At 38.4% G+C, this 12,556-nt stretch overlaps 1 protein-coding gene across 5 annotated transcripts in view; it reads left to right on the top strand.

Moving 5' to 3' along the window:
• Positions 1–1,922: 1,922 nt before the first annotated feature.
• Positions 1,923–12,556, top strand: part of arhgef19 (Rho guanine nucleotide exchange factor (GEF) 19) — a 66,212-nt gene continuing 55,578 nt past the window's right edge. For 3 of the 5 annotated variants that reach the window (XM_084332857.1, XM_084332856.1, XM_084332858.1), the window contains exon 1: positions 1,923–2,310. In XM_084332857.1, coding sequence (XP_084188983.1) covers positions 2,306–2,310 — 5 coding nt within the window. In that variant the 5' untranslated portion in view covers positions 1,923–2,305. Of the gene's footprint in view, positions 2,311–3,173; positions 3,193–12,556 lie in introns of those variants that run through there. The other 2 variants (XM_084332859.1, XM_084332860.1) reach the window with 2 other exon arrangements.

The following is a 12,556-nucleotide window of genomic DNA, read 5'->3' as shown; positions in this document are numbered from 1 at the left end:
AGAGTGCGTTAGTACATGTCAGGTAGCGGAGGTATGCACACTGTGGACACCGTCTAGGCTGCACCTCACATTCACTGACTGCACTAATACCTACCCCCCCCCCCCCCCCCACTCCCACTCTCTCTCTGCAAAATAGCACCAAAAAAAGCAGCTCAGATCCTCTTTGTTTTTTTGTGAATTCCAACTCTCACCACTTCAGTCAACAGTGAGTCATATGATTTGTAAGAAAATAATAATAATAATAATAATAATAATAATAATAATAATAATAATAATAATAATAATAATAATAATAATAATAATAATAATAATAATAATAATAATAATAATGATAATGATAATGATAATAAAGATAATAATAATAATGATAATAAAGATAATAATAATAAAGATAATAATAATAATAATAATAATAATAATAATAATAATAATAATAAAGATAATAATAAATAAAAGCGTAATTCTGCATCAGCCATAAATTGATGATGCAAGCAAGCTATGGGAGAGGCCACAACAGAGCAGGTGTGGTTTTTTTTTGACTGCCTTCCTGAAAAGTAACATTTGTTGTTCAGATCGCTTGTGGCTACAGGCAAGTTGGTTTGGTTTGTTGTTAGTTTGTTGTTAAACCCTCAGATCTAAGATGTGGTTGTAATTAAATATTGCACACTTAAAGAACGTCAAAACCAACCTATTGTTTGTCATAATTAATAGATAGTTTAGCCGATTTAAAGAAGGAAATCCACATGAAGTCGATACTGACAGACAACTCTCGATCTCTTGGGACACGGTTCTCCTTGTAGGCTACAGTACCTACTGTGAAGAGGGGGGGGGGGGGGGGTCAATAAGAATCTCACCACTACTTAGCAGAAAGTGCTGGCCCAAGGTAGCCTATCTTTGCCCCACTTCTTTTCATGTGTGATTAGGGGGTAATTAGTTGCGTGAGGTGAGAGGGTTTCAATATGCCCTACTCTACTGTCTCCAAACTCACAGCTTGGCACTCACCCTAGCTGCACACACACACACAGGGATATTTCAGTCATGGGTATCTGTACACATTGCACATGCACATGCACACACCCATGGGAATATAAACGCAGGCATGCACATGCACAATCCTGTGCAGAGGAACACATGCATGCACCCGTACATTTTTGCACATTTAATGTACTCGTATGCTTTGTGCACACACAGACAAAACTATGAACTTAAATGTTATCTGAACATATGTGCGCACACACACACAACTATGAACTTAAATGTTATTTGCACTCACACCAAACTCGCACATGCCTGAAAGTTTGTCTTCCACTAACTCCAGACCACTTCCACTAACTCCAGACCACTTCCACTCTCCAACCTGCCTGCCATCCACTTTACAGTACATTTCTGTTGACACAAGATTCTCTCTCTCTCTCTCTCTCTCTCTCTCTCTCTCTCTCTCTCTCTCTCTCTCTCTCTCTCTCTCTCTCTCTCTCTCTCTCTCTCTCTCACACACTAACACTGAGGAGCAAGATTTTTCTCCCAAATAGACGAATAGTCTGGTTGCTCACTCCTCTCCCTCTCTCTTTCTTTTCTCTCCCTTGTCTCTCCCGCTCTCTCTTTTCTCTCCATTGTCTTTATCTTTCTCTCTCTTCTCTCTCCCTTGTCCTCTCTCTCTTTCTTTTATCCCCCTTATCTTTCTCTCTCTCTCCCTCTCTGTCTATAAGCAGGTGTTGAAATGAGACACTAAATAACTATTAGAGTCAGAGGGGGAAAAGAGAGAGAGGGAGAGAGAGGGAGGAGAAAGCGAGAAAACAGGAGTCCTCTTCCCCAACAGTAGCAGAGCGAGGGAGGGAATTAGAGGAGAGGGAGGGAGGAGAGAGAAAGAGAGGGGAAGGCAGAACTGAAGCTTAGAGAGAGATCTGCATTGTAAGTAGCTCCAAAGAACAGCAAGTGGTGTCTTTTTCCCCAACCTATTTTTTTTTACACTGAGGAGAAGAAAAGGGGGATCAAGAGAAGGATTCGTGGAGCACACACAAACATACACACACACACACACACACACACACAGAGAGAGAGAGAGAGAGAGAGAAAAGCTTCAACCAGTCTTCCCCAGTCCGGGGCACCAGGGTCTATGAACGAGTGGAGTTAAAGAAAAAAAGAAAGAAAGGACGAAAGAAGAAGGAAGAAAAAACAGGGAGACGAGGAGGAGAGAGAGAATCCGGGAGGAACTCAAGGCAGCAATGGATAGCACCCTGGCTCAGGGAGATGCCGGTACGGTCCTGCTTCACACGCCGTCGCTAGACACAGACGACACTGACACCTCATGAGGTACAACGCAAAATATCACTTCCATTTCTCTCCATAGTTTTATATATATATATATATATATATATATATATATATATATATATATATATATATATATATATATATATATATATATATATATATATATATATATATATATATATATATTCCATGTCCAAGTCACTTCCTTATCCAAATGCAATCTCTACTGGTGTACTATGTTTCATTGTCATTGAGTCTTTGTTTCATAAGATTGTATTTCTTTGAGACAATAATGCTTGGGTGAGAGTTGGACTGTTGCTCTGGGAGAAAAGGACAAGCTCTGCTGCTTGTCAGGTGCACTGCTGCTGCTGCTGGTGCCTGTCAGCTCATAATATGCAGCAGAAAACAAAGGTGGCACTGTGGAGGATGGAAAACACTGTCAGCTTCATGTGGGATGCATGAAAATACAATTTAATGAGATGTTTTCATAGTGTGTGTGTATGTTTCTGTAGTGTTCTCTCTCCTCTCTGGCTGAACTTAGGGTGCAAAGAGAGACTGTGGAAAGTACACTCATTCATTCTAGTTGAAATTATTCCACAATATGTATAAAAGATAAAAGAAAAGAAAAAGTGGAGGGGGCTAAGTTATTAATAATTGCATGTAATTGTAGTTTGTGTATGTTATGATAATGCATAAGCTACATATGCCGTATAAACAGTGCAAGTAGCACAACAGCAGGCTCTAAACTGTGAGCGGCTGTGAGGCGTAGTGTTAATGTTAATATATTCAGTTGGAAGCGTCGCCATTTGCATCTTTAATGTTCCAATGGGAGCTTTAGGTATTGAGCAGAGATAGGGCTGTTTCAAGGCCTGCATATTGATGGTTAGAGTGGGAGAGGAGAGTTTCTGCAGAGCAGGGCAGGTAAGTGCATGTCTGGAATATGCTGGGAGAGGGGTTGTTAAAAATGAGAGAGAGAGAGACTAGATGGCTGAAACTTGGCGCCTGAGCACACACACTTCTCTCTCTCTCTCTGAGGGGACGCTTTAGTATAAGACCCACACTTTCTCAGCTTATATACATACCTTCAGACAAAAAAAAATAACCCCAAGGTTGTAAATGTAGGAGTTTATATGTGCATGTGCTTCACCTGTGTACATGTACTTGAATGTGTGCATGTGTGAGTACATGCATGCATGTTATGTGCAGAAGTGGCGTGTGCGACGGTGGGACTGTCTCTTTGCTTCAGTCTCCCTGCATGTTTGCCCATTTGACCCAAGTCCCTCGTAAGGAAGGACTCACAATGGGGCAGACTTGTTGACACTGATTTACGAGGGACAAACAAATGATGCAATGATGACATTCAACAGCTAGGCAATATAAGTGTTTAGTGCCGGGGAGGACGTTATGCACTCTTTAGTGCTGCCTTCAGCCCTCCAGGCCTCTTTTTGAATTTCTGATAAACCTGGTCATTAATTTTGGCAGACATGATTACAGCAAAAGGGTGACCTTAGGTGATGCCTGTGCGTTTAGTCTGCTGCCTTGATGAGTAAGTGCGTGTTGTCATGCGAGTTGGCTGGCTCTCGTGTGTGTGTGTGTGTGCGTGCGCACGTGTCTAAGTGTCTGCCTCTCAGCTCGTCTGTGTGCACTCTTGAGTAGATGTCTGGAGGTACATATTTTGGCTGAAACACAACTGGGTAGCCGTGGGTGTGTTTTTGGATTATCTGATTTACTATGGCATGTCTCTGTGTAGGGGCACCACCTGCACTTAGGCACACATGCCTGCACAGAGCATAAATCAAGGTACGGTGGTTTGCTTTTTGGATGTATATCACCATGCAGATCAGTGGTCCAGTCAGACTTCCGAGAACTTAAAACTAGGGCTGTCAGTTTATCGCGTTAATTAGATTAATTAATTACACAACAAATTATCGCGTTATGAAAATTAACCCAAAATTCATTACAAAAAAACTATTTTTATTTTTTTATTTTTTTATTTTTTATAATTTTATTTTTTTAATCTCATTCATTCCATAAGAACGTAGAATACACATTTACAGACTTTTTTTTAATATGGTCCATTTGCATGTTATTGGTATCGGATTTTAGGGACATTATGGATCTCAGGGAATGTATTCCCAGTGTCAGAAATACTGTGGGCTAGATCCACAAAGAATGGATTGCATGGTGCAAGTTGCACCCTTACTTACAATTCATTATGAATTGAAAATGGGGGAGCCTGATGTAAACAAGACGAAAGTCTTTCTCTGGTCTGCATCCCCTTAACAATTGTGTGTATTGAGCCGTACTGTTAGTGTACCCATTCTGCAATCTGTTAATACAATTTTCATTCAATCAATCAATCTGCGTGGTGATTGATTGAATGAAAATTTTATTTTGAGTAAATTGTAATGAACCAAATGAGAATATCAATAAAAAAAATTTGATCTTTGACTGTGAATAACACCATGCTCAAATTGACCAGACCTGAAAAATCTAAGCAAATTAATAGATGGAAGATGATTAAACAGAAGGTTTTGTAGATACAGTACTGAATTCTGCCATCCGGACACATGCAATTTGAAATATGATTATAGAATATAGAATATCAGGCATAAAATGGTTATGCGATTAAAATGTTTGCCAAATACGCTGAATGTAAAATAATTTGTCTTGGTGACCATGATACAAATCAACTTACTTAAAGTACTGCAGTAGGACAGATAAACATGGTCCAATGACAACAGGACTTCACATACATGTGATGCACCTTGTTTTAATTATTGTGTTATGTGATGTACTTTGTATTATTTCTGTATCATGTGAAGCACTTTGCAACATTGTTATATAAATAAGAACGTACTTAAACACTTACTTTACTTAAGTACTTGAGTAGAAATACCCAGATAAATTAGTTCTCTGGTAAAAGTAAAAGTCCTCCATTCAAAAACGTAGCTTAGGTGAAAGTAGAGAAGTATTTGATATTGAGAGTACTTAATTACCAAAAGTAAAACTACACATTCTATATGAAGTTCTGTACTGTGCTTGAGAACATTCATTCCTCGATCCATTGACCTCTAAATGTTCTGTTAAAGTGGTATGTGGTCCAGTTATGCTGCTCTGATTACATTATCTTAAAGGTTACAATGTGAAAGTAATAAGTATATTATCTTCATAAATGTTTGCCATGTCTTCTATGCAAAATATTTTTCTTCAAAGTAACTAGTAACTGTAACTGATGGGTTCAGATAAATGTAGTGGAGTCAAAAGTACAATATTTACCTCTAAAATGTAGTGGAGTAAAAGTAGGAAAGTTCCCTAAAATTAAATTATTTAAAAAAGTTAAATGCAAGTACCTCAAAACTGTACACAAGTACAGTACTTGAGTGGAAATACTGTATGTATCACTCTGCATACATTTATCAGCAACATAGCACACAGTATAGTTGCAGCTGTGGAGAGAAGTTAGTGTCTCTAGAAAACCTGGTTACTATGAGGAAGTTACACTGAATACAATAAGTGAGCAGGAGATAAACCGTGAGTGATGTCATACGCAACATTTTTGACACTCGAGTTTGGGCTCTCTGCTCTGTGGAACACTCAATATGAAGCCACTGTCTTTAAAGTGGCAAAAACAATGCTGATTATGCACACACTATCTCACATATCCCAAAACGTTCAAAGGTTTTGCACACGTTCATTTATTGGGAATTAGTGAGTTTGAATATGGCCACCAGTGATGTCAGGATACTGGATCCTTGTGTTGTGTTAATTACAGCTCAATGAAATGATATAGATGAAATCATCTGTACATCATTTCATTATTTAATTTAGCTGAACACCAGGATTCAGTGTCATCCGATGACATCACTGGAGGACATATTCAAACTCATTAACTCTCAATAACTAAGACTAAATTTAATTTGTGCAAAACTTGTTTGTGATATGTGTGATATTATGTGCATAATAAATCAGTATGAATCAGCAAGTGCCCCACTCGATCCATTGAATGGTGACCGTGATGTAAACCTGAAGCCTGTGAGTACAACCACTTCCTGTGATGTCACAGGGTTGTTGCCTGAATACAAATCTACCTATACAAAAATGTACTACAGTACAACTATAGTATTCCTGTGTTTTCCTTTTCACATGCACCAATTACTATTGATATACTATAGTGAATCACTCAAAATAAAAAACATAGCATTTCTACGGTAAAACCACAGGAATACAAAAGTGATTCACCATACATTTCTATAATATTCCACAACAGAAATATTATTGTGAATCACTACAGTATTTCTGTGGTAAGTCTATACGGTGTATGGAAAGAAAAACGCAAGGAATACTATGAATCACTACATTATTTATGTGGTAAATATATAGTGTGTATGAAAAAAACACAGGAATACTATAAAACACTGCAGTATTTCTGTGGTAAATCACTGGTGTGACTGTGTACACAGAAAAAACGAAAGGAATTTTATAGATGATGCTACTGACCCATACGTAGTCTGAATACAGTTCATTGAAGTCCTTTTGAGGTCCACCAGGTCATTCATTTGGTGTCTGTAACCCCACAATTCTGGGCCCTGAACAACTTTGAATATTGTTTATTGTGTATTGTTATTTGCATTTACAAACATACATTCTGGAATCAAATAAGTAAAAGAAGAACAGTTAACAGGAAAGGTCAAAAACCCCAAGGGCTTATAAGCGACCTCCCCTCTTGATTTGATTTGATTTGATTTGAAATCTTTATTTCAAACATGTAAATGAATACAACAAAATAAATAACTAAACAAAATCAAAACATAACTCAAACAAAATAAATAACTAAACAAAAGCTAAACATAACTCAATTTACATGTTCGAAAAGGAGTAGGAAGAAGTATACACGTATTTAATCCTACCCCTTTTCCACTACTCAAATGAGTGTACCAATTTAAAACATTTCAAAACAAATATATATATGCAAAAAAAAAACTATATATGTAAAACATGAAAGAAACTAAATTAAAATTGTAAACACCAGTGAATATCAAGTCCCTTCCTCATCCCTGTACCTCGTGAACATCATCTCCTTATAAATCAGTTTGAATTGTCTCATATTTGGACATTGCTTCAGCACCACATCCAGACTGTTCCACAGTTTCACTCCACATATTGAGATGCAGTGGTAGAACTTTTAAATTGAGTTCTCCCCTCAGATTATAACCCCCCTCCCCTCCCTATCAAAGAACATTTCTTGAATGTTTCCTGGAAGTACATTACCTTTTGCTTTATACATTAATTGTGCCGTTTTAAATTCCACAAGATCATTTAACTTTAATGTTTTTGACTTTAAAAATAATATGTTTGTGTGATCACGATAACCTGCAATGCGGAGTATAAAAAGTGGTTGTAGTGTAGAATTATAAGTGTTTCCCCAGACTTCAGCACAGTAATTTAAATATGGTAAAACTAGTGAACAGTAGAGAATGTAGAGTGATTTTCTATCCAGAATGTGCTTTACTTTACTCATGACTGAAATGCTTCTTGACAGTTTAGATTGGACATGTTTTATGTGAGGTTTCCAGCAGATTTTATGGTAAACCTATATAGGATAACTACACAGAACCCCCCCCCCCCCCCCTCCACATTATGCACAAACACACATGTGCATATCCCTCTCTCATACACACAGATACATACAATACAGCATTATACAACAATTATAATGGTGGGGGGGGGGGGGAAGACTGCTCACAAATACACATGTATACTACAGACTACAGGATCTGTAGTTCTTTTTTAAGCTTGCTTTTAAATGTATTTAAAGTGGAACATGTTTTTGAAACCTTCTTGCAAACAATTTCACAATGATTCTTAAAGCAGAGTTTCTTATCGATATTGACACCTAAGAACTTCACAGATGAAACTTGTGCAAGTTCATTGTTATTGATACAAATCTTGGTTCTGTCTGAAATGTTTTTGTTCTTATTTCTAAAAAATAATGAAGTACATTTTTTGACATTGAGTGATAACTTGTTTAACTGAAACCAATAGGAAAAATGAATGAGTCCAGAATTCACTTTATCAATAAGGGAATCAAAATGCTTGTCAGTGACGAAGAGATTTCTGTCATCAGCGAATAATATAGGTGACAATAAACTGGATGCATTTGCAAGATCATTCACATAAATCAAAAACAACAAGGGTCCTAGAATGGTTGAACACCACATTTTAGTACAGCCAGCTGTGATTGATTACCATTGAAAACTACAAATTGCTCTCTGTTGTTTAAGTAATTCTCAACCCATTGTATAACCTGTTTTTTAAGACCATAACATGACATTTTTGATAATAAAATGTCATGATTCACTGTGTCGAAAGCCTTTGATAAATCTAAGAAAATGCCTAAGGTATATTCATTTTTCCCCAGTGCAGCAGTAATTTTCTCTTTTTGCACCATTCTCTATGGTGCAAAAGAGCCATATACAGTATGTAGAGTATTTTTTTCTAAAGCCATACTGATGTTCAAACAAGATATTGTTGTCATCTAGATGTTTCATCATTCTATATACCAGCTTTTCAAGATTCTTTTTAAAAACAAGGTAGTATCGATATAGGACGATAGTTTGAGAATACAGAGGGGGCATCAGCTTTAAACAGCGGTATAACCTTGGCAACTTTGAAGGCTTAAGGGATAGTGCCTGATTCAAGGGACATGGAAAAAATGTATGATATAGGATCAATAATTGAAGATGCAACCTTCTTGATCAAAGAGGCTGGAATTTCATCATGGCCAGGAGAAGAGTTTTTGAGGCTTATAATAATATCAAGTACTTCTGAGGTCTTTACAGGCTCAAAAGCATTTAGAGAAGCATACTCTTTACTTATAAAATCAGTTGGAGAACCAAGAGCATTGCCTATATGTTTTGCAAGACGTGGTCCCACATTCACGAAGAAGTTGTTAAAACTATTCGCAATTTGGGATGGCTCTGTTATCTTATCCATACCATCCTGAAATTCAGTTGTGGATGGAGAAGATGAGTGCATGAGAATATGTGCATGTTGAACACATTGTGAACACATTCATATCCTTCAGAGGACAGAAGTCCTTTTTTTAAGTCTTCAATTGAGTGATGCTTTCAGGTCTCATCGGAGACTGTTCATAATATTGTGTTGTGTGCATTTACTGTATAATCAAAGACTGTAGAGGTTATGTGCTGCCAGGCAACACGGTCTCATCAGAAAACTTAAATAAAGTAATCGACCACAGGGGAAAAAATTATATAATGTACGTTAAGTTATAGCCATAAGTAATATATTTATACTGTATCTGCAAAAGTCCAAAACAAACGCTGCAACAACCAGGAATTGAACCTACAATCATTGCAGTCGCCTGCGAGTGCTCTCACCACTATCTAGCTATCAAGGTTAGTTTTAACATTCGTTTAACGGTTATGGTTAAGGCATAAAGTTTAGGGTTTGATCCCCAGCAGGGAAACTTTAAAGTTTTCAGAAAATATACTGTAAAAGGTTTAAATTATTTGAATATGTAATATATGTACTTATTTGTAATACGTACACATGTTACATTTTTTATACAATACGTAAATATACTAATGTACATGATGATGTACCTTTTCTCCTGTGGTCGATTAGTACTTTATTTACATATTTTAAGCGAGATCGGGCTATGCCAGGTGATTTATAGTATTCTCACTCTAAGCAGATGATACAACCATATGTATAGCTTGTATAATCAATGGCATGTATTGTATACTGTTCAAAACCATTCAGAATGTACTGAATGACCTGTACGGTTATGTAATAATAATAATAATACATTAGATTTATAGTGCACTCTACATTTGGAAACCAAATCTCAGAGTGCTAAAATGTAAGGGCTTCATTTGATCATTGCCATGATGAAACATTATCTGCAGAGCTAACAAAAAGGGGTGATGTCTCATCACAGATTTAGTATCATCGATTTATCCTCGCTTTGATCTAAGATTAAACTTTTAGCTACAAGCGAATTTCTGGATGATAGGCCCGCTTGGGTAATATATTTGATTTCAGTCTACGGCTCAGCTGCAGGTCGTCTCCTACAGAGCCTAGATTTATAACTTAATTTACCACAGCAACCCCCCTCTGCCCACTTCCTCCTCCTCCCCCTCCACCCCTCCCTCTCTGTGTGTCTGGAGAGCACCTGCCCCATCACCTGCCACTCAGACAGCTTGTGTCTGTCTGTCTGTCTGTCTGTCTGTCTGTCTGTCTGTCTGTCTGTCTGTCTGTCTGTCTGTCTGTCTGTCTGTCTGTCTGTCTGTCTGTCTGTCTGTCTGTCTGTCTGTCTGTCTGTCTGTCTGTCTGTCTGTCTGTCTGTCTGTCTGTCTGTCTGTCTGTCTGTCTGTCTGTCTGTCTGTCTGTCTGTCTGTGTGTGTGTGTGTACAGCGATACAGGGCGCTTCCCCCCTCCAACTCCACATGCAAATCTTTACCTGTGCAGTGTGTGCACTACTCACTGGGTTGACCTTTTCATGCACGCAGACGCATAGACGCAGCAAAACAAGTAGAACGTGACGAGGTCCCTGTTATGTTAAATGCTTCGCTCTGACCTGGTTTCCAGAGCTTAGAGTAAACAGTGCTTGTTGACCTCGACTGAAAGCGGCCTGTTAAAGTGAACGGACACTGACATTTGGAGGGTCGACCACTTTCCTATGTTTTTAAACTCGTGGCCTAAATAGCCGTGGCCTAAATAGTCTGTAATGGTAGCCTTCGCTTTTTTTTTGCAACATGGATAGTTGAGTTTCTTTGTTTGTCTCCTGCTGCGGCTTATAGTGGGCAATTTCAGAGGAATGACAGGGGCCTAGTCATTCTGGGAATGTGGTAAAGTGTCTGTGTGTCAGAAGGTCTCGTTCGGGGTGGGGGGGTTGGGCAACACTGAAGTTGGACGTGAACTTGCTTTAAAAAAATATCCCCATCAATTTAATGAAAGTTGGATATCTCTTCATATGCAGATTAATGGCACATTTAATATTTCTTTATGGTCTTTAACAATGATCTTGTGTTTTTTTTTTTTTTTTTTTTTTTACAAATTGGAAAGTGGTTATTAAATGGAGTCCCCCAGGGCCTTCTTGGGAAGCATAAATCAGTTGGTTTTGTTTTGGTCTCGTGGTGTTTATCAAAGGTTCTTAAAATACCTGCGAAGACAACGAGGCATGAAGTTAGTTTTTTATTGGTGAACCTGCATGTGAAAGAGTATTCGTTTCCACATGTGAACGTTAAAACAGACGCAGCCTCGAGGCTCTGTGTGAAAGACGCTCCCCTGGTCTTGTTGCCTGCACACCTGTCTAGCACTGTAGCCTGTGGGCGTTCGCAGGTTGTGAGTTGGCCAATATGGTGTGAGTTTCACATATGCACTCATGCAAGATAATACAAATCTGACCCGGGAGGAATCACTTAGATTTTTCTTTTGTGCTTTCTTTGTACATATGAAAACGTAATTTTTTTGTTGTTGTTTGAAACGAGTTGAGGTAATGCTCTCGGCTCTGACGGTGGTAACTTACACAGCAATTTGAGAAATGACTATCATTGTTTGTCTTTTGTCAACGTTTCAAATCCTGACATTTAGTCTCCAAATCAGAACATCGTCTAATCCGGATGACACTGTGCATTTTGCATCATTTAATCTTTAGAAGACGACTTTACTGTCAACATTTACGCAAGGCAATGTTAGTTCATAGCTTCATCTCCGTGGACAAAGGCATTTCTAGAGACCTGCTGTGTGGTCAGCCGGCTAGGTGTGTTCCACTTTTACCCCGATCACATTTCAAAACAACAAGCAACCCTTTGCATGACTTGTCCATACCTGTCCAGATAGTAAAAGAGAAGGAGGGAGTGAGGGGTGGACAAGGAAATTCTGCTTCTTTGCTTGAAAACCTGGAGCAGAGAACTAGAAAACTAGAAGAGAGAGAGAGAGAGAGAGAGAGAGAGAGAGAGAGAGAGAGAGAGAGAGAGAGAGAGAGAGAGAGAGAGAGAGAGAGAGAGAGAGAGAGAGAGAGAGAGAGAGAGAGAGAGAGAGAGAGAGAGAGAGAGAGAGAGAGAGAGAGAGAGAGAGAGAGAGAGAGAGGAGAGAGAGAGAGAGAGAGAGAGAGAGAGAGAGAGAGAGAGAGAGAGAGAGAGAGAGAGAGAGAGAGAGAGAGAGAGAGAGAGAGAGCTAACAGGAAGGAGATAAATACAAGATCAGATGCATCAGCAAATTATTCTGAAATTAGATCAGCCTCTTGAGAGTTCAGCGG

The sequence above is a fragment of the Notolepis coatsorum genome, assembly GCF_963971535.1.
Source record: "Notolepis coatsorum genome assembly, chromosome: 17".
In the NCBI taxonomy this organism is placed as follows: Eukaryota; Metazoa; Chordata; class Actinopteri; order Aulopiformes; family Paralepididae; genus Notolepis; species Notolepis coatsorum.
The sequence above is the reverse complement of the archived record's forward strand: the minus strand, read 5'-3'. Positions and strand labels throughout refer to the sequence as shown.